Source organism: Bicyclus anynana, chromosome 18 (assembly GCF_947172395.1).
Source record: "Bicyclus anynana chromosome 18, ilBicAnyn1.1, whole genome shotgun sequence".
Lineage (NCBI taxonomy): Eukaryota > Metazoa > Arthropoda > Insecta > Lepidoptera > Nymphalidae > Bicyclus > Bicyclus anynana.
Genome location: NC_069100.1, coordinates 13,116,304 through 13,143,986, shown reverse-complemented (window position 1 = coordinate 13,143,986; position 27,683 = coordinate 13,116,304). Strand labels below are relative to the sequence as shown.

At 34.3% G+C, this 27,683-nt stretch overlaps 2 protein-coding genes across 2 annotated transcripts; one reads left to right on the top strand and one right to left on the bottom strand.

The window, feature by feature from the left end:
- Positions 1-215: 215 nt before the first annotated feature.
- On the top strand, positions 216-23,018 carry LOC112045945 (PC4 and SFRS1-interacting protein). Its single transcript, XM_052887152.1, has 18 exons — positions 216-345; positions 472-618; positions 1,772-1,827; positions 2,299-2,461; positions 3,486-3,587; positions 4,859-4,930; positions 5,901-6,079; positions 8,161-8,341; positions 9,435-9,471; positions 12,180-12,344; positions 13,291-13,392; positions 13,789-13,923; positions 14,499-14,680; positions 15,852-15,978; positions 16,993-17,103; positions 17,391-18,019; positions 18,941-19,059; positions 19,396-23,018. Exons 2-17 carry the CDS (start codon positions 532-534, stop codon positions 18,992-18,994), a joined length of 2,382 nt encoding a protein of 793 aa, XP_052743112.1. The 5' UTR covers positions 216-345; positions 472-531; the 3' UTR covers positions 18,995-19,059; positions 19,396-23,018.
- Positions 23,019-24,556: 1,538 nt separating this feature from the next.
- Positions 24,557-27,593, bottom strand: LOC112045942 (uncharacterized). Its single transcript, XM_052887153.1, has 4 exons — positions 27,572-27,593; positions 27,090-27,144; positions 25,500-25,946; positions 24,557-24,699 (listed from the first exon to the last, which is right to left on the bottom strand). Exons 2-4 carry the CDS (start codon positions 27,142-27,144, stop codon positions 24,614-24,616), a joined length of 588 nt encoding a protein of 195 aa, XP_052743113.1. The 5' UTR covers positions 27,572-27,593; the 3' UTR covers positions 24,557-24,613.
- Positions 27,594-27,683: the final 90 nt, after the last annotated feature.

The window sequence follows — 27,683 nt, the reverse complement described above, 5'->3', positions numbered from 1 at the left end:
AAAACTAAGCAATGGAAGCTACAGCCTACAGCTTAGAAGTTACAAAAATATAATACACATTTTAGTGCTCAGTAAAAATTAATTGTGTTTTTATGAATGTTTTATAATTAATATAAAACCCTTTTGTTATGATATGACATGTCATCTTGGTATTGGTCTAAATCTTGGTCCCAGTATTTTGATCAAATATCCGGTACGGTACGTTTTTGGTATAAACTTGCTATGATTGCATAATGCCGTCCATATGCATAATAAACATAATAAAGTATGGCAATACTGACAACGCCATGTTTATTTCTTTTCTTTGCCGTCAAAACTGGTCAATTCCGTCAGTTTGTTGCCGCGGTAAGAATTTTAGGTTAATTCTTATCATAGCGTCTTTTCAGCATTCTTACTGAAATACCAGTAAAACCACTGTGAAAGTAATTCTATAAGATCCAAGTGCTTACAGTTCCTGCTTTACAATTACAGTGCCCGTGAAAAAGCGGCAATTGTTTTCGAAGCAAAGGCGATATTTTGATTGCCGTCCAAATGAAAATGAGTAAAAAAGTACGTGAATATAAAGCGGGGGACTTTATATTTGCGAAAGTTAAAGGATATCCAGCATGGCCTGCCAGGGTGAGTAATAAAACCCAATTAAAACTTTACGAGACTATAGTTTTCTGCGTTTGCATTCTTCATCCTATTTGAGGCGGGAAGACATATTGAGTTAGAATGACGCCTATTGACGCTTTGGCGTATATTTAGAGTTTTATTTGACTAATTTAATTGCAATCATATTAATTACTCATATAATAAATGTGTTTAAATAATTACTAGAGAATGAATAGGTTTTTTTTATTATTGTAGGTTACACTTTTGACTTTACCTTATTAGAATATTTAGCATTAATATGTAATGTGGCATTTCAGGTTGTCCGTCTAAAACATTTATATGAGACCGTCTAAACTGAATTTAAATATCTTATTATTAAGTAATAAATATTTCCTCGGTACCTTTTTCTATTAATTTACAGATAAATATTATATTGTAATGATTAAATTATATACCAATGGTTTGAAACAAATATCTTAACATTGATAAATTTTACACCATTTCACTCAAGAATGAAGTTGGGGGAGGCTGCTAGTAACAATTAAGAACAAAATATAAAGATTTATGCATATATGTTTGTTTTGTAAGTCCATAATGAAACTAAGCATGTTTTGTTCGTCTCCAGTGTTGGAAAAGCTACGTTGTGGTTTTTTGTCTCGCCAAGGTTGTGGTTTTTCTTAATAGAGTTTTACTCATATTATTTTCCAATGCCCCAAGGTTCACCTGCATAGTTCTTGTTCCCATAGGGATACAGGGAGTAAAATATAGGCTATGAAATTCGCAAATTATGGGGCTTATTATTGGTGAAAGAATTTTCAAAATCATTTCAGAAGATCCTGATAACCTCAGCAACTTAGTTTACCTTACCTTATCAGCCGATGGATGTCCACTGCTGGACATAGGCCTCTTGCGTGGACTTCCAAAAACAACAGTCTCAAGCTACCAGCATCTAATGGCTCCCTGCAACCCGCTTAATGTCCTCAGTCCACTAAGTGGGGGGTCAACCAATACTGTGCTTTCCGATGCGGGGTCGCCATTCCAGCACCTTGGGACCCAAACGCATATTGGCTCTTCGAACTATTTGGCCTGCCCATTGCCACTTCAAATTAACAAACTTTACCTCATTATAAAATTTCCATAGTATATTTATTTAAAACAATAAATAATGGTTTTGCAGGTGCAGAGAATGAATGGAAAAAAATACTTTGTGTATTTCTATGGAACAGGGGAGACGTAAGTAAAATTTAAAAATAACTGAGCCTCAGTAACAATGAAATAATATAGCTTGAATAATATTCCAATATTTGTCTAAATTAATTTAGTATGAAGTACCTTACTATTCTGGGTCTGTGACATAAGAGGTGCTAACATGCAATCATCCTCTTCTATCAAAAAATCAGTTTATAGTCGACAACACCTCTAAAACCGATTAACACTTCTCTTCTCTGCTTGTGTTGTTCCCTTTGCCTAAATTGGTATGATCCTAGAAGAGTGCCTTCAGATAACTAAGAAACTGAAGGTAGCATTTGGTTCTTGGTGACCACGACCTGTGTCCGCAACCTGTGACTGATTCATACTAAGTAATGAGTTGTGTGTGGTTGCAGTCACAGTTGCAGGTCACGGTCGCCAAGAATGGAATGCTATGTTAAGAACATAAGGAGTGAACTCCAAAAACACATAATCAAAATTTATATTCCTTTGCAGTGCCAATCTCCCGCCAAACATGATATTTGACTATAAAGAAAATAAAGACAAGTTTTTGACAAAGACAGTAAAGAGGAGGGACTTTAATGATGGTGTTAAACAAATTGAGTATGACTTTGCCAACAATGTGCCGCTGGAGCAAGTTATTGGTGTTCCTGCTGAGGTAAGACAGTATGAGCTCAATAGTTTCATAGTGTGACTGGTTGGAGGCTTTGCCTGTGGCTAGTTACCACACTACCTACCAGCAAAGATATTTGTTGAGTTTGTTGTGGGCTCTTCTCAGATCAAGGAGCGTTTGGGACCCTTGTAACTTTAATTTTAAGTTTGACCGCTATTTGATTTAATTAAATTACGACATAATCCTGACTTTTCAAAAGTGCTTGTAAAGTAAGACTTATTGAAATAAATGAATATTGACATACCACCAAGCGATTAAGCATTCCGGTTTAGTTGAGCGTCCATAAGATTTACGATGTTGTGTAGAAACCTAAATGAGTGAACTTTCATTCTAACAAGTCTAACAAGTCTTAGTTAGCCCACTTCCATCTTAGATTGTATCATCATTTGCCATCAGGTGAGATTGTAGTCAAGGGCTAACTTGTAAAGAATAAAAAAGAATAAAAAGGAAATTATATTGCATTGTCACTAAACCTAGTCCTTTGATACCAGAAACAAAATATTTATTAATGAGTACTGCTCACATTATGTACCTATATATTCATAATTTATACAAAGTCACATAAAGTTTAGGGAGTATGATCATGAATAAATATTTTGTTTCAAGTACTTTTAATTGGAATTCAAAAAAATGGATGTTTAATTTATTATAAAAGTAGTTAATTTAACTAGCGGATGCCTGCGACTTCGTCCGCCCTTAGACCTCCTTAATCCAGCCCTTAAAGTATTGCTGTAAAAATAGAGTAATTTCTCCAGTTTTACCAACTATTCCCTTCACTGCTCTGCTCCTATTGATCGTAGCGTGATGAAAAGTACACTATAACCTGCCCAGGAGTATGAAGAATAGTTTTTGTTTCTATACTGAACATACAGAAAGACAAAAATTTTATTGATTACATTTTTGGCATCAGTATCGATCACTAATCACCACCTAAAAGTTATTATGGAAATATATTCCATGATTTATTATAAGTATAGATTGATTAAATGGTTAATTTATTTACCTGCAGGTTGACGAAGCTGCGAACGACACTGTCAATGAATCCACTGCAAATGAAACCCTTGACACAACAATGGCTGACACCACTGCAGATGAGACTATGGCTGAAGAGGTAATAAAAAAATTATTTTGAAATAAATCAATCCAAACTTCTAATGTACTAGTAGTAGCCTTCGGCGATTTAGCGTTTCGGTACGACGTTGCATATATACTGTCAAAGGTATGGGCAAAATAAATTTGTATCTCTCCCAAGTATCCCGCGTCCATCTTAGACTCCATTGCCCCTTAACATCATGTGACATCGCCGTCTAGGGCTGACTTGTCATAGAATAAATAAAAAAAAGTTTGGCTGGGCGGAGGCTTTGGCTGTAGCTAGATCACCCTATCGGCAAAGATGTACTGCCAAGCGAAATAGCGTTTTAGTACGATGTGTGTAGTAACTGAAAGAGGTGAGGATTTTCATCACTTACCATCAGGTGTAGTCAAGGTTAATTGTTTTATAAAAAAAAAAAGTACTCCTAACATGTCTGTAGTGTACAAATTCATGTAAATAATAATTTGGATTATTATTTTCAGCCATTATAAAGTTTTATGTTGTTTGAGATATAATAGCAATCCATACAAAGAAATAGTCATTAGCCAAAGTATTTTCTCTAAGATGGAGTGAATATTTGTCGAGAGGACTGACATTTTAGCAATTATCTATACTAATATTATAAAGCTGAAGAGTTTGTTTCTTTGCTTGGTTAAACAAAGAAACAAATTATATTCTCAGGAACTATTCGTTTCTGGTCCGATTTGAAAAATTCTTTCAGTGTTAGATAGCCCATTTATCGAGGAAGGCTATATATTATCCCCGTATTCCTACGGGAACGGAAACCACGCGGGTGAAACTGCGCGGCGTCTGCTAGTGTATTCATAAAATATAATCTTATTTTTTATTATTGACACACATAGTATTAGTTTATGTGATGGAGGAGTGCAGAAAACTATAATTGTAAACTTAGTACTGAAACTGAAAATAATATTCTGTGACTTTGAATGAATAAATTAATGAAATATACTTTATTTTACACCAAAAATAAAAAAAAATACTCTAATAAGAGATCTCTTCTAGAAAACCAATCAAAAAAGAGAAAAAAAACACAAGCTGTATTTTCTGCAGGCATAAATAAGGCTTGTATGAACTTCCTTCTCATCTCTTTCTTTTTTAGTTTTCTACTTTAATCACTAATATTATTCACTTGTATATTCAACAATTCAAAATATCAATAATATTTGAAAAAAAAAAAAACCATTGCTCTCACTAAATAAATGGATTTGAATTTATGTAATGGCTTTTTTTATTTTGATTTGTTTTATTTTTATTAATTTTGCTTTTAGAACACAACACAAAATGACACTGGGATCGAAGACTCAGATGAGACCGGTGCACTAGTTATTGATGAAGGAAAGGTAGGTTTCAAAAAAGGCCACAGTTTCTAAGGATTTTTGTAATTTTTACTATTTCCTTTTGTTTTACAGACATTTTCTAAAAGCTTAGCATGCGTTAATGACATATTCATCCTGTTTTTATGGATAATTGGTGTTTGTATGGATGATTGTTACTCTGCAATTACTCTGAACCGATTTGGCTGAAATTTGGAATGAAAATAGATTTTACTCTGCTTTAACACATAAGCTACTTTTATATCGGAAAAAATTATGGTTGCCGAGGGATTTGTGAAAAACTAAATTGCACGCGGACGTCCGCTAGGGAAGTCATAAAGACATGTCGACAAATAGCCGAGTCGTCGCAGCCCTTTCGTTCCCACGCAATAAAAGAGTGATATTATCGGTCGACAATATCATGTCATTTTGTCTTCACGAAATATATCTTTGGTTATGCTATCAAAGAAGTAACTCTAAAAATAAAGGACTTTCCGTACAAACTTTTAATCCATATTTCATCGCCTTCTATTTTTATTGTAGGATCAAAAGTACCCTATGTTTTGTTTCAAGGTCCCGTTTACAATTATACCAAAATTCATCTTGAACGGTTCAGCCGTGAAAAGGTAACAGACAGACTTACTTTCGCATTCATAATATTAGTCGTCGTCATCAACCCATATTCGGCTCACTGCTGAGCTCGAGTCTCCACCACGCTGGCCCAATGCGGCAAAATTGGCAGACTTCACACACGCAGAGAATTAAGATAATTCTCTGGTATGCAGGTGTTTCCTCACAATGTTTTCCTTCACCTATTGAGACACGTGCTATTTAATTTCTTAAAATGCACACAACTGAAAAGTTGGAGGTGCATGCCCCGGACCGGATTCGAACCCACACCCTCCGGAATCGGAGGCAGAGGTCATATCCACTGGGCTATCACGGCTATCATAATATTAGTAAGTATAGATAATGGACTTATGATGATTATTCGCAGCAAGGCAAAGCGGCCAAAAAGTCCACACCAAAGACACCGGCGACTCCAAAAGCTAAGGAACCGAAAACTCCTCGCGGAAGGAACAAGAAGGATGAAGAAATCAAAGAAGACCCCAAAGAGGAAGAGAAGAAAGAAGAGGAGATAGTTAGCAGAAGCGGCAGAAAGATACGACCTAAGAGGTAAGAAAATTAGAGAAACACGGGGTTAAAATATATATATATATGACACTCACAAATAACGTAGCTTTCTAGTAGATTTCAGTAGATCCAGAGATTACCCCCTACATCAAAACACAATATTAGTAATAGATTATAGCTTGGCAAATTCGTTCGTAACACTCCCGATGGTCCGCGCGGGCTGGGGGGCGTGCGATGAATGAAAAACCTACGACTGATGCACCACACTTATACGCACGATTTCACACCCCGCGTAGTCTTTCCCCCCGTCGCCCGCATATCATGGAAGTGTCATCAACGAACTTGCCAAGCTATAGTGGATGCCTTCGTGCATAGTTCCAGTTCTGTGGGAATACGGGGCATAAAACATTGCCTATGTTGCTAGCTGATAATGTAGCTTTCCATTGGTGAAAGAAATTTTAAAATCGGTTTATTGGTTTAGGCTTGAAAGCGTAACAACGAACACATTCGCAAATTATAATATTAGGATTAGAATTACGAGTATTATAATCTATACAAAGCTGAAGAGTTTGTTTGTTTGTTTGTTTGATTGAACGCGCTAATCTCAGGAAATACTGATCCGATTTGAAAAATTCTTTCAGTGTTAGATAGCCCATTCATCGAGGAAGGCTTTAGGCTATATATTATCCCCGTATTCCTACTGGAACGGGAACCACGCGAGTGAAACCGCGCGGCGTCAGCTAGTGTATAATATAGAATTATGTAATAATGTATGAGTGCATGAATATTTTTATTATTTTATTATGGATTATTTATAAAATAGCGGCCATCGAAATATTGCCGTTGTCTCTAGTGTAATCCTAAAAAAAACCACTAGTCATAGCCGAAATTAGGTTTTATAGTTTAAACCTAATTTGCGATTTTGACTTACATTGCGATTGTTGGAAGTGATTTAGCGCTCCGATACAATGTCGCGTAGAGGCAAGTGAGATCAATTACTTGTCATGTAACAAGTAAAAAATTTAAAAAATTAAAAAAAAAAATCCCCCGACTGCCTAACCTGCTTGTACCTAGTCCGCCTAGCGTATTTTGTTGAGCGATTAATATACAGGGTGCTGGGGAGTTTTTCCCATAACTTCAAAGTGTTGACGAGTCCACTTATAGGAGCCGAACTGCATAACTTTTTTCGTTTTAACTAAAAAAAAATTATTTTTATGCAAAGTAATTAAAAATAAAAACTTTTTAATTTTCGTATAAAGTAATTCAAATAATTTCGACTATCTACGTAACACACATTTATCTATATCCTTGCATATTAAAATTTTAAAGTTTGGCTTCGTCATAATTATAAGGATGCGTATAAGGGCTCAGTCTAATTAGATAAAGACCTGCCTCACAGGACATTATTTTTTGTCAAAGTATATGATCAACGATCTTATGCGATTATAAACACTGTCTCTATAGACTCGATGTTTCTTAGTTTACAACCGTGTCTGTCGGTTAAAAACCTTCGTAAAAATACCTTTTTGTGTATTTAAATGTGTAAAAAACAAACAAAAACTGCTAGTTTAGTATAAGATATGTATGAAATTTAAGCTCGTTTTCCTTAGAAAATGGCAGAAAATTTTGTTCGTGAATGTGGGTGCGATACTAGTCCTTATGTATTTAGTCTGAGGTATAAGGGTCACATTTTGAGATCTATTCACAAAAGAAATATTATTTACTCCGAAGATATTAATTTTTGAACACGTGTTCTTTGAACATTTTAAATTAATATTCGGTAAAGAATTAATTATGGGAAATATTCCCGAGTAGCCTGTATAACGTTTTTTTTAATATAGCCATGATATACCATTTTGAAATCCTCAAAATTATTTTTTTTTTTACCTATAGTCTATAATTCTATAGCGTATTACGTCATCGATATGATAATTACGTAAATCGGTTCAGTGGTTGGAAGATATGAGGTAATAAAGAATATTACATACATACATACATACATACGCGCGAAAAACATAACCCTTCTTGCTGTCGAGTAAAAACAAAAAAAATGTATTTTTTAATTGGTTTACAAAACTGGCACATTGTCTTAACCTAACTTATTAAAAAAATATATTTATCAGATACATAGACGAACACACAGAAGACAATGCATCTCTGACGATGTCGGCTCCGAAGAAACGCCGCGGCGCGTCTCCTGTCGAAAAGGAGAAGGAGAAGGAGAAAGAGAAGGAGGTAGAAAAGGAGACGAAAGTGAAAGAGAACAAAGAGAAGGCTATCAAACAGTTCAATGCTGTTACACAGGTATGTTTACTATGACATTTTTTACCATAGATGTGGTTTTTCGGGTTCCTTAAATTAAAAGGAAAAAACGAAACTCTCAAAAAAGATCATTTTTATTTATTTATTCATATTAAGGCAATACCATATATTTTACATTATATAATATAATATATACGATATATAATATATACGAGTATTTTGTTGTCTGTCTGTCTGTCTGTATCAACATTCTTTATTTCGGGAATATGTGGAGGAGGTATCAAGATGAAATTCAAGCCATATACTCAGGTTTATGGTACCATGAAGTTGTGAAAAAATCTAACATCTAAGTTTACATTATAGAAGATACGACCGTTTACTCAGTTAAAAAGCATATTTTGACACTCAAAAGAGTCAAAACTAATAGGGAAATTACTGTTGACCTCTAGAACAAAAGCAAGTAGCATTATTATAGACCACAACTGCAAGAAAATCTCTTAAAACTATTCATTTGAAATTCAATCTTAAAAAACAGGGACTCTATAAAATTGCTCAATTCTATTTCTGAACTATAACAGCTGTTATAATGATCCCACGTACGGAACCTTCAGTGCGCGAATCCGACTCACACTCATCCGGTTTTAATATTATTTTATAGTAATAAATAGCGGACGCCCTCGTCTTAGTCCGCGTGAAATGTAGTTATTCCAGATGGATATAAAGTATTCTACATGTTGATCAACAAACTCCTCTATTCCAGTGAAAGTTCCATTAAAATCGGTTCAGCCTTTCCAGAGGTTAACCCAGACAAACAGACAAAAATGGTTAAAAACGTTAGAGTTTTATCATGTCAATAACTGTAAGCACTTGTGAAAACAGTTAATTTAATTAACAGAGCCTTGAATTTTTTTTTAATAATATATTTGATTGACGGTGACGGACCATGCATTCTCACCTGATGGTAAGTGAAAAAGCATTCCCTATAAGCAGATCAATACTTTATAGGGTATGCAAGAAAACTAAGTGCCGCCCTGTTTTCCATCAACCAGATTACTTGGCAAATTTTAAAATAATTATTTCCATCATTGTGGAAAACTAAAGAAATTAAAATTTACATTTTTTTACTGTTTTTCAGACGGAACTCGAAAATTTGCAAGAGCCGTTTACACCAGGTAAGTAAATGTCGTGTCATATACCGTTTTTATTTTCTTAAAAACAAATTCATTCATTCGAAATTTAGAATTCAAAGAACTTGATAATTCTCTTAATTAAAAAAATATATATTTATGTAGACAGAGAAAAAAAATGGTAATAATATTATTGATGTTTATTCAATAATAAAAATAAAAAAAATAGTTATAAAATTTTATTTCGTGTTGTAAAATAATAATGAAAAATAAGTTATAATGGTGGCGTAATAAGTTAAAATTATTAAAATGTAATTCTGAATATACTAAGCGGAGCGGAGGATTTAATAATCGTAAATGAAAGCGACCAAATTAGGCGGTTATTTTTTTTAATCAATGTGTCTCAATCTCAATAGGCTTTATGGTCGCCGATCTTTGCTTGACGAATTTGTAAAAAAAAAAGTTGGTGCGAACTAATCGAACTTTAGTTTGTATAGTATGTTGTCAATTGTTTTTTTTGTGCGTATTGTACATGATTGCTTCTAAATAAGATTTAAAATTGAAAATTGTTGTGAAATATCTTTAGGAATGGATTCGTTTAACATTGAAAATTACCTATTTGACGAAAACTTACTGAGTCAATATAATGAGAGTTTGGCGGGAACTTTGAATTCTTTTAACAGTGATACTGATATTAATGAGGATTGTAATGAAAAAATGTATTCTGGTATGTATATTTTGCATTTCTGATATTTTTCATTTACATATAGACATTTTGTATTTTGCAACATTTTAAATTGGAAGGATTTAGAGTAGTAACTAGAAGCTACATTCTAGTTAACCACTTTTGTATGTTTAGTCATAAATTTTAAGTATATATGAAAATAAATTTTTTTTCTAATAATTTGTAGTCACTTTTCAGATGCATTAGTCACACAGGAAACTACTATTATAACCAAAAAGAAAGTTATTACTAAATCAGATAGAACTGTTGAAACTAAAACAACTAAAATTATTAAAACTAAGAAATTCAAGCCACCTTTAAAAAAAGTGCATAATGATTTAGCAAATGAGCAAGTCGATTCCGCCATTACGTATCCTTCACACAAATGCAAAATGGAAATTGATGATTTAAATAAAGAACAAACCGAAAAAATATTTGAAAAAGGAACAACAAAAAATTTCTGTACTACATATCCATCGCATAAATGCTCTATGGAAATTAATGATTTTAATAAAGAACAAACTGCTAGTACTCCAGAAAATATATTAGAAAAAGGAACAAGAAAAAGTTCCAATACAACATATCCGTCACAAAAATGCACTATGGAATTGAATGATTTAAATAAAGAACAAACTGCTAGTACCAATATTCCAGAAAAAATATTTGAAAATAGAACAAACAAAAGTTCCCATACAACTTTCAATCTAGGCGGCCTTTTATTAGGTTCTTTAAATGTGCTGGATAACGAACAAATTGACGACGTTTATCAAGCTTTATTTTCTGAAGGTCTTTCACAAGATAATGCGAAATCGTCACAAGAATCGTATAATACATTTCCGAGAAGCGATTCATTTAATTCTGTAATTTCTTTAAATAAAACTTATATGAATCTTGATGCGACTAGCTATGACAACATTCAAAGACAAGTAGAGGAAGGTTCTTTAACCTGTCAAATAGAAAGTTCTCTAGATGATACAAATTGTAATGATTTAAATAATAATAATACTGCTTCAAACCAAAATGTGGACTATAAAATACCTACTGGAGATGACATAGTTAATTTGTTTTTATGCGCGAAATCTGAAATAAATCCAAATAAAATGGTACCTATGTGTATTAAATTTGGTGATATTGGCTTAAATTTAAATTACAAGGATTATATTAAAAAGGTAGCTGATTTCGAAGAGACGGATGTGGGTATTTCTACAACAATTTCGCAGATTTTAGAAATGTATCCAGATGACAATAAGAATTATGAAAAATGGAAGAAATAACATGTTGATTTATTAATTGATTTAGTTTAACTTGATGTACTTATTAATAAATAAAGATATATAAAAGTAGTTTGCTGAAAGTTTCATATCTAATATATAAGAATCTGGTTAATTTCACCATTTATAACTCCAACCACAATTTTTTATTTTTTTACAAGTTAGCCTTTAGCCCTTGACTACAATCTCACCTGATGTGAGTGAGTGTGAGATGTGAGTGATGATCCAATCAAAGATGGAAGCGGCCTATCTTGTTAGGAGGATGAAAATCCACACACCTTTCGGTTTCTACACGACATCGTACCGGAACGCTAAATCGCTTGGCGGCACGTCTTTGTAGGCAGGCTGGTAAAACTAGCTACGGCCGTAGCCTCCCACCAGCCAGACCTGGACAAATTAAGAAAATCTCAATCTGCCCAGCCGAGGATAGAACCCAGGACCTCCGTGTTATAAATCCACTGCGCATACCACTGCGCCACGGAGGCCGTCAAAAAAAAATTATAGTATTATAAAATTAATTACTTTTATGACCGAAAAACAATAAATCCGCCTCTCTACTTATGTTAAGTTAAGTTAATTTACTTGCATTTTGTAGTTACAACACAACAAGTTACAATAACTTAAATAAATGTATAAATGTAATAAGATTAAATTTTTTTGTTCTTCTGAGATTACACTACTGTATTTTTAAACTGTATTTTGTTTTATTTTATTAGTGATATAATTATCTATTCTTTTTTTATTGTTTGTCATAACAGAAGACCCCGAGAAGGAGAACATAGTGATCGCCTACCTGCCGTCGGGCCAGTACATCGGCGTCAAGCTGTTCCAATGCAGGCCCAACAACTTCGCGAGCGAGGCCGCGCGCCTGCAGTGGGACAAGCGAGCCGCTAGCAACGCTCTCACTTTGAAGTCGCAATTGGGTAATTTTATTTACTACCATACAGTGGCGAAGACTGAAAATTTCTTGTAGGTAACCCGTTCAGTTTTTTTTTAGTCTGAATGTGTTTGACTGAGTACGGTAAGTTATGTGTATCCGTAAAACTCGTGGATTCTTAAAAGGTAACCCGATAGGAATCGGGTTGTTAGGAACCATCGCCCCTGCTACCTTACCTTATCAGCCCATAGATGTCCACTGCTGGACATAGGCCTCTTGCATGGACCTCCAAGCACAACGGTCTCGAGCCGCCAGTATCCAGCGGCTCCCTGCTCCTCGGTCCACCTAGGGTCGACCAACACTGTGTTTTCCGGTGCGGGGTCGCCATTCCAGCACCTTGGGACCCCAACGTCCAACGGCTCTTCGAACTATGTGGCCTGCCCATTGCCACTTGAGCTTCGCGACTCGCTGAGCTATGTCAGTGACAAGTGAAATATCACGTGATGGAAAAACATTGTGATGAAACCTGCATACCTGAGTATTATCTTGATTCTCTATGTGTGTATGAAGTCTGCCAATCCGCATTGGGCCAGTATGGTGGACTAATCCAACCCTTCGCATTTTGAAAGGAGACTCGTGCTCAGCAGTGAGCTGAATGTGGGTTGTTGATGATGATGGTGATGATGATGATGATGATGACTTCAAAATCGGTTCAGTAGATGCCGAGATTACCCCCCTACAACACCATAAACTTAACCTCTTTATAATAATAGTATAATATGCTATATTTATGAGTTACTATGTGAGAAGATGAGGGGGAGGGAAGGAGAGTAAGGCGGTACACCAGGGGGGGATGTAAAAAGTTGTGAAAAATGGGCACGTAGTATGGGTATACGTACTATACTTTTAACAAGCACTGACGACAAATTAAAAAAAAAACATTTTTAATATTTTAAATTTCAGCATTTCCGTAACTCGTTTTTTTTTTTCAGAAAAAGGCCACATCACTCCAAAGTCGGTGCAGGAACAACTGGTAATGGATCTAAACCTGACTGACGAGGAGAAAGCCACTCTTGACAAGGAGCGAGACACTGGTGTGTATCACCTGCTTTTTATTTATTTATAAATGCACTTTATTTGTACACCACAGAACAAGGCAACAAACACTGTAACAGACAAACAAAAAGAAGTAAAAAAGGCGGCCTTATCGCTTCACAGCGGTCTCTTCCAGACAACCTTAACCTTTTTTGGGCCCCGTTAACAATCATCTAAATATATAAAACTCAAAGGTGACTGACTGACATAGTGATCTATCAACGCACAACCCAAACCACTGGACGGATTGGGCTGAAATTTGGCATGCAGGTAGATGTTATGACATAGGCATCCGTTAAGAAAGGAGTTTGTTCAGTTCTACCCCCAAGGGGATAAAATAGGGTTCCGCCAAGGGGATAATTAGAAAATAATATGCAAAGAAAATATTTTTTCAGAGGAGAAGAAGTCTCGTGTAAACTATCTGAAAGTGGAGATGAAGCTCATAGAGTTGGACGCGAAGATAAAGACGTGTCTTTGTCTGGAGAAGGCCAACACGGAGTTGTGTCTCAAGCTGATCGATGAACTTATTGGTGAGTACATAGGGGTTTTAACTAGAGTATGCACTATAAGTTAAAATTGAATAATTCCTTGTATTTGTGTTTTTTAATATAAAAATTCTGTACGCACGGTTGACTTGTGGAGTAAGGTCAACGCGTGTAATCGAGCAATGCTGTTAGATGGCGTTCCTAGACCACTTTGAAACAATCCCTTTTTGCACACTCTTAAGAATCTGTTACAATGCAGTTATGCTAGAGGCTCATAGATGGCTCTTTGTTTTTTATTTTTAAAAGAAGTTTTAGCAGACTCAGAAGTGATTACAGAAATAAGAAAACTAATGTCGAACAAAGGTTATGATTCACAACATTTGTCAGGACAACTCAATTAACAAATCAAACTGTAACCAAAATATGACCATAGAATGGCAGAGAATGACCTTGAGTGAAGACACGCACTTGTGAACGTTGTGTGTAGGGTTAAAGGATCCTTTGATAGTTATCAAACACTCCCCTTCTCCATTCAAATTGCGCAAATAGTGCATAGTGTGGCTACGGCATTATCCCGGGACACAGCGCTGTTGGGGTTTTAATACGTTTTCTCATCCCAGCTCTGGACATAAAGCCGCTGATGCTGCTGAAGCACCCCAGCACGCTGGAGACGATCAAGCGCATGCGCGCGTACGTGGGCAACACGCCGCAGTGGGAGCTGACGGAGAGCGACGCGTTGCTGTTCAGCCAGCACGCGCACAAGATCCGCCAGCAGGCCGACGTCGCCTACAACTGTCTCAAGGTGAGAGGCTGGACGTTTGCAGACATACATACATACATACATACATACATACATACATACATACATACATACATACATACATACATACATACATACATACATACATACATACATACATACATACATACATACATACATACATACATACATACATACATACATACATACATACATACATACATACATACATACATACATACATACATACATACATACATACATACATACATACATACATACATACATACATACATACATACATACATACATACATACCTACATACATACATACATACATACATACACCCCAGCACGCTGGAGACGATCAAGCGCATGCGTGCGTACGTGGGCAACACGCCGCAGTGGGAGCTGACGGAGAGCGACGCGCTGCTGTTCAGCCAGCACGCGCACAAGATCCGCCAACAGGCCGACGTCGCCTACAACTGTCTCAAGGTGAGGGGCTGGACGTTTGCAGACATACATACATACATACATACATACATACCAGGGGCGATGGTTCCTAACAACCCATTCCTGTCGGGTTACCTTTTAAAAATCAACGAGTTTTACGGACGTGAATAATTTAACGTACTCAGACGAAAAAGACATTAAGACTAAAAATCCACATGAAAGGGTTACCTACAAAAAATTCAGTCATCGCTTCTGATACATACATACACCCTAGCACGCTGGCGACTCCCAAGTTTTTACTTTTTCGATCAATATTTCAAAACTATAGAGGACCAGCGCAGACCAGAGCGCTTCTTGCAAAGCGTTCAAATAGCACCAAAAAAGTATTGAATCAAACTTTTGTAATGTCTCAATGCAGAACAGAATTGTTGTAAAAAAACTGAATCGATCGCTTTTTTAAATATAGCGGAAAATGTACATAGGAAATCTTGGTTGAGAATTTGAAGTTAAGCTTTTTCTAGGCTCTCCCCACGTCATATCCAAAATTCAACTTCCTCGGTTCATTTGCATTTTAGTTTGTTAACAAAAATATAATTGCCCAGCACTATGGGTAAATATCGTTATAAAGATTAAGTACAATAAATATGACAAACACTGCATAATAAAAATCAATATTTTGTGTATAAAAGATATATATTATATTATGTACTTTTACTATTATTTGAGTAGAAGATATAGCATTTTGGATATTGTGTTACAGGGCCTGTTCACAATCCCACAAGGGCTGTCGTTTTGGGAATTCTTCACTGAAAGAGCGGACCAATTCAAGAAGGCCACTGAGAAACTCACCCCCGACGAAGTACTGGAAATGGTGCACTTACCCCTAGGTGAGAATAACATATTTTTATACTACCCTTGTTCGATTATAGATAGTTTCTGTAATTATATTATGTAAACCAAAAATAAATATTTTAGTTTTTTTGTGAATAATAATAATTAAAGAAATATTTTTAACTTTTATTTTGAAAGAAAGAAAGAAAATAAATTTATTCATATCTAAAAGTTACAGACAGTCGATAAATACTCTATCCTTATGACAGCATGTCTGTCTGTAACCCTTAAAAAGAAAGGCTTGCAAGGAAAGAAAAGCTCAGCATATGCCGCTTGCTATTGCAATTGATCCCACTGTATGCAATCTCAAAGTTTATGCAATCATCATCATCATCATCATTATCAGCCGATGGACGTCCACTGCTGGACATAGGCCTCTTGCATGGACTTCCAAACAAAACGGTCTCGAGCCGCCAGCATCCAGTGGCTCCCTGCAAGCCGTTTGATGTCCTCGGTCCACCTAGTGGGGGGTCGACTAACACTGCGCTTTCCGGTGCGGGGTCGCCATACCAGCACCTTGGGGCCCCAACGTCCATCAGCTCTTATAGTTTATGCAAAGTATTAAAAAAAATGGAAGTTTTGCTTCAAAACTTAAACTATATCAAAACTTTTTATATCTATCCCAAAAAGTCCTAAAGTTTTTTAAGACATTATTTAATTTCTTAAAATCACATATCTCAAACGGTGAAGGTAAAAGATTGTGAGGAAACCTGTATACCAGAGAATTTTCTTAATTCTCTGTGTGTGTGAAGTCTGCCAATCCGCATTGGGCCAGCGTGGACTATTTAGCCCAACCCCTCTCATTCTGAGAGGAGACTCAAGCTTAGCAGTGAGCCGAATATGGGTTGACAATGATCTTCCTTGCTTCAAAATAGCAAAATTCTGTGTTTAATTAAAAAGCTAAATATAAAACTTCTTTCTATAAGTCATCTTTATTGTTAACCTGCAAGTCTAGTAGATATACAAACAGTAGTAGTACGAGTGAAACGTAAATGTAACATATTTTGTAGAAATGTCTGATCCCACTTCACACACAATGGACGCGGCAATAGAAGCGGCAAATCAACCAATAACGGAAGAAGAAGAGAAGGAGGAAGAAGTAAAGAAGACTAAAACACCAGGTACTACAGTATAAGTATTTGTGCCAATTTAAATTTTCGAAATAAATCTCAAACTTATATATTAATATACTAGCTAACGCCGCGCGGTTTCACCCGCGTAGTTCCCGTAGGAATACGGGCATAATATATAGCCTATAGCCTTCCTCCTGCCTATCTCTCTGTCTGGGCTAATGTTTGTTTGGCTTTTTACAGGAAAATAGAAGTTAGGTTATTGAGTAACAACAACTTTAAATTAATTTTTGAAAATCAACAGGTACATATAATTAAGTTAATGGTTTTTATTTCAGCAAAAACAAAGAAAGCTGTAAACAACACCACACCAAAAACTCCTGCGAAACGACAATCTTCTAGAAGCAAACCTGAAGAGCCAAAAGAAAAGGAGCAAACAAATACAGAAGATTCCACAGAAGATAAAAACGCAGAACAAAAGCAAGAGGAACAGAATAAAGATAAAGAATCACCAGAGTCCAAAGAAAATGACACAGAAGAGAAAGAAGTGGCAAAAGAAAAAAAAGAGAAGAAGAATTCAAGAGATAATAAAATAAAAGAGGACAATAAAAGTGCTAAAGAAAGTAAAGCCAACAAAGACGAAACTAAAAACACTAAAGATGCTAAAACAAGCAAAGAGGATGATAAAAGCACAGAAAAAGATAGTAAACAAGAAGAATCAAAAGACAAAGAAGAAAGTGAAAAAGATAGTGAAATAAAAGAGAAAACACCAGAAAAGTCAGATGCAAACACAGATGATTCTAAAAAAGATACCCCAGCAGAAGAAGACAAAAGTGAGAGTTCTAAAGAAGTTCCAAAGGACACAGAGAAGGATAGTAAGAGTACAGATAAAAGTGATAAGGAAGACAAGAAAAAAGAAGATAAAGGAAAGGTAGAAGAAGAGCCTAGAGCAAAAAGGACGAGAGAGGTATGAAAACTTTCTTTAATTACATACATTATAACTCTATAACTAACATGGATAACAATAAATTTCATGACATTTGTCTATGAATAGCCCTGCTCTACCCCTATCCCTATCCTAACTTGCCTCTGAGCTATCTTATCTTTCAAGTTGGATCAAGTTAGATTTTAATAGGCTAAGTGCTTTAGGAGTTCATCGAGGACAAACAATGTGACATATTATTTATATATATTTAGTAGAATTCAGAAGTTGATTTAAAAAATAAGAAAACCAATGTTGAACAAAGTTTAGGTAAGGTTAGCATACGATTCACCAAAATTCAAAAAATCATTCAAAATCTAACCATTAATAAAATATACTTCACTAGTCGAGACAGAGTAATTCTCCTTGCCTAACTCGGAGTAATCTGATAAAGATTACTACTCCACGAGAGATGTTTGCGGATCGACGACCACCAGAGCTATGAGCTATGAACGTACGGCGAGCCGACAAGCGCCTTGTATCACCACTCGCTCCCGCGCCGGCGCTCCCACTTACTAACTCCCACTATTCACGGAAACAACTCGCGCCACCTAGCGTCGGCACAACCAATCAGCCAACACGATATAGTCGAGTGACGTCATATCCTTCTTAGACTACTTTTTCTATATTATACATACATATTATATACATATTATATACTAGCTGACCGCGCGCGGTTTCACCCGCGTGGTTTCCGTTCTTTTAGGAATGCGGGGATAAAATATAGCCTATAGTCTTCCTCGATAAATGGGCTATCTAACACTGAAAGAATTTTTCAAATCGGACCAGTAGTTCCTGAGATTAGCGCGTTCAATCAAACAAACAAACAAACAAACAATCAAACTCTTCAGCTTTATAATATTAGTATAATTAGTATTAATATTAGTATTTTGTTTATATTTTCAGAGCAAGAAGACTGATCCGCCGCGGTCGCCAACCAAAAGAAAGTCCAAGTTTTAACAAAAAATTACACAAACAGCGGGTCCTATTATACATACAGTCCACGACAATGGTCGAATGGAGAGGTGCGTAACATTTTACTATAGTGTTTTTCAGATAGCATGGGTAAGGTGACAGTTGCCTTATGACGTCTATAATACGTACTATTATCGCGAAACGCGGCCAACTTTAAAGAGCGAAACGAACTGTAACCCGCACCATGCTATACGAAACGAACTGTAAACCGTTTTCTTAATTCTCTGCCTGTGTGAAGTCTGCCAATCCGCATTGGGCCAGCGTGGTGGAATAATGGCCTAACCCTCCTCATTCTCAGAGGGGACTCGTGCTCAGCAGTAAGTCGAAAATGGGTTTATAATGATGATGATAGAGTAATATATCTTCGTAATTTTTTACTTTAACAGGTGACGCAGAACGCGAGCCAGTCGCATGTGACACCTCGAGGTGACCAGCATTGTTTAATAAAGGACAACTCATACGGTACTATAGCCGTGCTATGACATTACACTGTATCTCCACATACAGTGTTCTGTAGTAAAACTCATACTATTGAACGTTTATTTCAAGTAGGCTCAGTTTACAAACACTTTTGACACATCAGTTGACTATTTGTAAAGATTCTACCACTTCTTTTACTTCCTGTGTGAAGGTGGAAGCTGATCCAATGGCCTCCAAGCGCCTTTATCTTTAAGGAACTCATCCATGGTGTAGTAATCTCGACTAAGTAAATGTTTTTAACACATGTTTTGACAGTAAACTGTATCTAGCAACTAACGGGGGACTGGATTTTCTTAAAAATTGATGTTTTTACATACAGTGTTTTGTCATGGTACAGAAAACTAGACACGATATACTACACCCCCATATTCACCGCAAATCTTTATGTTGTAGAAGGCTCATAAGGGGTAGAACTCGCGAGTACTATAAAATCCAGTTTATTAAAAAAAATACATTACATAAAATGGAATAAAATAAAAATAGAAGAACAGTTAGGTACAAAATTTCATCGTAATATAATTTCATTATTATTTTTTGAATGTACATATATTGAAATTTTTTAACCGCAAAATATTTATACATAAAATGTAATTACTTATTTGATTATTTAAAGGAAAATGAAAAAAAAAATTGTAAGTATAATCAATTAAAAGTTCTTTATATAAATATTCAAGTGGAAATTAACTTTACATTATTAATTAAATAGAATTTTCACGGCACCAATTGCTTGGTAAATACCCAACTGTTTTGGAATTCATTACTTTTTTTCATAAGCTTGTTCATGCAATGTGTTGGAAATCAAACAAACACCACAATAAGTTCGAAATCCGTTGGACAAAGCCCAACAAAATTAATTTGTTCCGAGCCGTCTATTAAGGCATTGTTCATCACAACAGGGGTCATATATTTGGTATCTAAACTGTGATATTGTATAGTAAAGTTTTATGAAGTGAATATGGGGGATTTATACATAATATTTATATATGTAGGATATATGTTTGGTGTTATATGTGGGGCACGATTGGAAGGCCGTTTTGACATTTTTGACGCACATAACTGTTTATTGTCAACTACATTCAAAAAAGCAATTTCATAACTTAATACACAAGTTAGTTGTATAATATCTCTGGTTAATCAATTAATACAAGAAAATATAGGTATTTAATCTATTTTAGTGTTAGTGCCAACAATCATACTAGATTCATAATGTGTTTCCAAGGGTTAGTTATGTCACATTTTGTAACAATTCATAAAAATCTATGGTTGCTGTGTACTAAACTAGTAAAATTATAAATTTTATTGACATTGGTGTGAAAATGTAAAATTAAAATTATCTGTAAAAGTTTCAATACATTGACAGTATCTTACAGGTAGGATGACAGGTCTTAGTCTTGTAACTTTTTATTGTAATGTGTATTTATATATCCAGTGTTGTGCACAATTTTTTAATAAAGTAGGCATTTTACGTACAAAATGTTAATCCTTATGGTATGCAGTTAATTTTTGCATCTATGGAGTGCACCCTACTGATTATATATCTATTTCCAATCTTCATATATGAATCAAGACATCTCAATTTTATATTTATATAATTATATATAAGAATGTGTTAGTATATCGTGTCGTTTATAGAAATCGATAATTTTGTTAAATCTTGAAGTAAAATCTTTATATTATTTTGTAAAAATTATTAAAAACTAAAGTAAATCGATCGTATTCAGGTATTGATTGATCATGCATGCTATTGCTATGATATGATATTGTAAGCAAAAGGAGGTAGATAAGTTGTTTGCACCATTAAACTCGGGTAATTGGCCAACCTGAAGTCAGTCTTGCGGCGCAGGTCGCCGTAGACGGACGTGTTTGAAACGTCTCTTCAAAAAAAAAACCATCTAGCGTTTTTCATCACATATTTCCAATATAATATAATCATAATATTTCATTTTAAAATTTCACTTTTATTTATTTGTTATAATTATTGTGAATGCAACCTATCTATCTCTTTAATATTTTTTTTGTTTTATAACATCTTTATATAATCAAGGAAAGTATTTTTTGTACATTGTGTTAGAACGAGTTAAATTAAACTCAAAAACGAGTAGAACATGAGTTTTACGAGTATGTTAGCGGCAAGATAAGAAGGCCGATCTGACAATATGTATTTAAATAAAACAACTAATAAGCTGTTAGAACGGCCTTGTCATTATGTAGCTAGCTAAAGAGCGATTTTTGGAAAGGCCTCATTAGGCCGCGTGCTTATTTTAAACGTATCGCATCGTAATGCATCCAATAAAATATATTTTTTTGTGTTTTCAACAATTTTTTTTTTAGATAAAATGTTTACAAATGTATGATAGTATTAGCGGACCCGGTCAAGCTTCGCTTTAACTTATGTACGTTTTTTCCGTACCCCTACACTTTCTTACTTTACCTCTACCCTAAAAAATTGTTAAAACCATCGGTCTTCAAGGAATATTCTAAAAAAAAATTAGCCAAATTGGTTCCACCGTTCTCGAGATTTGAGCTTAGCAACTGCTTTTATACATTCATTTTTTTATTATAGATTTAAGTACGTTTTGGAAGTCAGTTCAAATCGTTTCATTTACATTTACGCCGAAATTTTGATTTTAATACGAAATAATAGACTATTTCGTATTAAAATGAAAATTAAAAGATTAGTTGTGATGCGATACGATCAAAGCGATGATATATTTTTGCCGTTTGGCATTGTTAACATATTATATTTAATTTTACTTGACAAAAGATTATGTTATTTTCATAGGTATAAAGATAAACAAAACTAAAAGGTCCGTTTACATATGTCTATGTCTTAGACTAATAACCTGTAGACCTGCCACACCTAACAATTTTTCACTACAAACTTAAGCCACTTCTGTGACTATGTGAGCGTAACAGCTAAGCTAATTTCATTCGTCGACACGCACTTATCGTACCGTAGCGATGCGTCAAGGGCTCCCACTTCGGGGCACATAAAACGGCTTACAAATCCTGCGACTACACACTATCTATGTGTTATAAATCTATGGTTTGGATATAGTTTATTTTATAAACATAAAGCTCAGAAATCTGTTTCAAAAATGGAACGATTATTATACATGTTTCACCATTAATAGCTATACAAATGTTTAATAATTAAAATTAAATAACATTAAGTTTAAAAGAAATATAATTACATCTATTTTTTTTTGAAGTACTCTTATATGGAGTAGTAACATTTTTGTATTAGAAACTTTTCTAGATTTTTAAATCGTAAGATAATTTTTTATTAATTAATATTAAATTACCTATCTACAAGGTGTAAATAATTCGTGGCACAAATGCAAAGTTAGCCAAGTATTATGTAGAAGGATCTTTTAGATTTTTGTCTTATTATTCGTTAAATTATGTATGTTAAGTTATAGAGAACGAAAAGTACATTCTTTATTTAAGTTTATTATACAACGTGGACTGTATACAATTTGTAAATAGATAAAGGTAAAATTCGTAATAAAAACTTTTTTCAAAAATATGTTACCTTGTTTTTTATTTTCTCAGTGGCACGTGCGACCAACGATATTGTGGAGAGAAATAGACAAATTTCAACTAACGGCGGTGCAACCCGAAATACCGCTCTTTCATTGCGTTGAGACGAAAGAGTATGACTAGGACAACTCCGCCGCCATTAGATGATATTTTGTCTATTTCTCTTAACATGAAAAATTCTATATTTCAACTGTTTCATGACGTCACTATAACAAATCCCTTATGAACGGAGCGTTTGACAAAAATATTAGATAATAACGAATTAGATAAACGTTTAGTATATCAAGTAAAATTGTGACGTCACAAAATGGACGACAGCGTTTTTGACGTTTGGAAAATTTAAAAAATACATGGTTTTTAAATTAAGTTTTTTAGAAAATCCTTAACTTTCATTATTTAATATCGATATATTTCGGACCCTTAATCCATGTAGGGGAATTAATATTATTTATATTTTTGATATGAGTCAACTACCCTAGTACGGAGTATGGTCCGTGGACTTGGGACTGGCGTGCATAGATGCATAAATGCACTGCCTACTTAAGTACTAATTATGAATCTGTATTGAAAAACATTTTTTTTTTATTTTGTAACATTTGTACATACAGTGCATACACTAGTGAAATCATTGTGCGCGCTACTGCGTGGTGGCAAGTAGCTGGTTTCAAGGGTCCAGATTTTCGCTTGTGTTGCCAAGTATAAGACCATTTTTATGATTCCTACAGGATATGAGGAATCATGTACATTGGCGTATCTAGGATTACTTTCTGGGGTGGGCCCACATATTACTGAACAGAGTCGACACTGAATATAAAAGATTCGTTAACAATATTTGTGGACGCAGAACTCTGATATGACACGACTTATTTTATTATTTTCCGAAAAGGTCATAATATATTTTTCAAATTCTTTATTATAAGTTGTAATGCTTATTATTTGATACTAGCGGACCCGGTCAAGCTTCGTTTTGACATAAGTGCACTTATTCTCTATCCCTACTCTACCCTTCTATACCTCTACCCCTATCCTACCCCTAACCCTACCCCTGCCCTACCCCTACCCTACTCCTACCGCTTGACTCTTAAACGTTTGTATGGGAAATAGAAAAGGGCAGTTTTTAGGGTTTTCCCGGAAATTATTTGATTTTTTCTCACCTTTTAAACCTTCCCTATACCTCCACGAACATTTCAAGACCAAGATAAGATAAATTCGTTAAGCCGTTCTCGAGTTTTAGCGAGACTAACGAACAGCAATTCATTTATATATATATATAGATTTTAAATGATATTTTGTGTAAAATTATTAGTATTTCCGCGTCCATCATAGAATTTCAAATCGGTAGCCCAGTATCTTAGGGTGGGCACTGGACCATTCTTGGTTGGGCCCGGCCCACCCGCTATATACGCCTATGATCATGTATCCAGTTGTCAGACCTTTATAATTGGCAAGCTTGGCAAGTTCATTGATGACATATTATACAAAAACAGGTAAAGTAATAGGGAGCAAAAACAATGATAAACAAAATGAAATTTATTTAGAAAATTTAATCGCTTCAAAATTAATAGGTATAACTTATAAAACTCATCGCGTTCGCCTGGAATGCCTTCGAATATTTTCTACAGGGTACATGGAATTGATTAGCTGTGCAGATTCCTTTGCTTCTTTACCTAAAACGGAAAAAAATAATATCTATAAGTACAACAATTCTGCTGATTACTGTGGTTATATTTAAAACTAGCGAACGCCTGCAACTTTGGCTGCACGGAATATCTGAAGATACATTTACTTTATAAGGAAAATTTATATAAATTTATAAATTCCTTTCTAAGGAAAAAAATCCGACCTAGTAGTCAAGGGCTTTTGTAGTAAAACTCAAATCGCGCCAAGATTCATTCAGGAGTTTCGGCGTATTGCGCGGCCATCAATAAGATAAAATTTACCGGACGGACAAAAATTTAAAAATAAATTCAGCTTCAGTATCTGTTCTAAGATCTCCAATATTTAAAAAAAAAAATATCTTCATAGATTCTTTTAACATAGTGATTATAACCAATGTTTTGTACAATGTACAAAATCTTGTTTGTGCTTTTTGGCCAGAATACTAAAATAAAAAAAAATATTATTCAACATTTTTTTTAAAACATTACCCTAAGTAATGTATTAAAAAATAGTTGAATAAAAAGCTTTTTTTTATTTTTATTAATAATGAATGCCATTTTTATTTTTCAACATTTTTATATAATCATGAAAGTATATAAAATAACTTTCTTCTTTATAGCTTACTGGACAGATTTAGAAGTAATTATCTCTTTTTTTTTATAAATTTATTTAAATGTTTGACAATGATATAAAACTAATGTTTATGTATTATTTGTTCTATGTTTTTACCAATAAAATCATTCAGTTTTATTTAATTTACTCCTAATTGGAGAATTAGTTGATTTGTTAGTTGCTTTTTTATACTCACGTTCTTCCGGAGTAATGTTCTCCTCATCAATTTCCATATCAAAACCCACTCCACCACAATGCATCTTCGTACGAGTCACAAAACCAATGGATTTATTTTCGAAAATTCTCAGTGGATATGGGGCAAAGTTTTCTCCAAAAAGGTCGAGATACTCTTCCTCGTTAGGGATTCTGTGACTATCTCTATAACTTGTATCATAATTATTAATTATTGCAGGCTGTAAACTTTTGAAATAGTCGGAAATAATTAAGTCTTCATCGAAATTATTCGTTAAATGTTCCTTACAATTAAAATAAAGTGTATTAAGGTCAAGTTTTCGTTTTAAAGTAGATGTACAAGCTTCCGTTTCGTCAGTAATTTTAAAGTTAGATACATAAGCTTGATCTTCATCAATAAATTCAAAATCAGACGAGTTGTACTCACTGTCTGTATTAAGTTCTTGTTTTGCTAATGATTTTGTTTCATTAGTTATTTTATACATTAAACATTTTTTTGATATAACATTATCTAAAATATGTTTACTATCAGCTTTTCTTTGTCTGTCATTGTCTATGAGTCCTATCCTCTTGTTATCTTTTTTTTTCATGTTCCCTTGCTCTTGTAATCTCAACCATCAGGTGAGATTCTCATCTGATGGTAAGTGACTAAGTGATCATATCAAACTTCTGTTTGTCTCCCTGTCAAATTAAATTCCTGAAATTGTTTCTATATTGTTGTTATTTAGTTACAGTTTTATAGTTGTATGATGATGACCCCAGAAGCACTGGACTGACAACATTGTCCAAGTGGCTGGTAAGCGTTGGATGAAGTCAGGACGAGACAGAGGAGAATTGAAACTGCTGGAGGAGGCCTATACCCAAGACAATGGGATTCATACATAATATAAAAAGAAAATTCTATTAAAATTATATACTAACTGTATCAATGTATGAAGTAAATAAAGACTTTATTATTATTTATAGTTGTATAGTTTCTGTAAAAAAAAGCCATAACTGAAGGTGATACTAGGAACCAGTAATTACAAGAACAATATGTTTCATCAAAGTCAAAGTTCATTATTTCAATTAGGCTTAGTTTACAAGCCTCTTTTGAAATGTCAGGTAATAATATTATAAGATAATGGTGATAATAATTGGTCGAAAACTTAAAATCAAAGTTAAGAGGGTTCCAAATGTGCCTTGGTCTGAGAAGAGCCCACAACAAACTAAGCCAGGGTTTATTTTTTGTTTATCAACATTTTACAAAATTCATCTAGGACTAGAATTCACAGTCATATAATGCAATTCAATTCCGTGCGTTTTCAATGCCAAACATCATACTTTATTACACATTTTACATTTTTAAATGCATCATATTCTTAGTTTGTAGCTGTAGGTTTTTGAAAACACGATTTTTTACAACTGTATTTTTAGACTATTAATGAAATTCTGACAAAAAAATCTGTAGGTGAAAATATTTGAGACAGTCTTAATATAATGCAATGAACAAAATATTAATATTATTAATAAGTTAATCATACCAGGACCTGACAATAGTCTGAATGGACCAGTAAATAAAATATCTAATGAAACAAAAACAAGAACAACCAACCATCTGTTTGGTCTTCAAAATCAACTTGTTCTGTCTTGCAGCTGATGCTGTCCATCTATAACCAAATTATCAAGTAAGTACTAAAAATACTATCAGCTAATAAGGTCTAGATAAAACATTTACAATTAAATAGGATAGTGGATTGGATCACCTTGATCACCTCATGGAATATTAATTATTATATATGGCAAAACAAATTGTATTTATACCTACCGCATAGTTATACAATTACCTATTTTAATTACTAGAGAGACTACTAATGAAAGTAGAGACTGAAATCATCCCGATAAATTTCAAAAAACTTTCTCTGTTTTTAGAGTTTGGTAAAAATACTCAAGTAGGTATAGATTTAAATAACTAAAACTCTTCAAAATTTAAATCGAATTAGTAGGTCCAGCTACAGTCCAACTTCAAAGAGAAATGGCTGGCAGTATGGATGTAAACCAAACTTAATTTAAAAAGGGATTTTATACCATACATACCTATAATGTTTAAAGGGACCTTGTTTAATATGTTACTCACAGATTAATAGGATACTGTTGTCTGTTACACTCAAAAGAATATATTAATTATTACTCCAAGGACACTCATAAA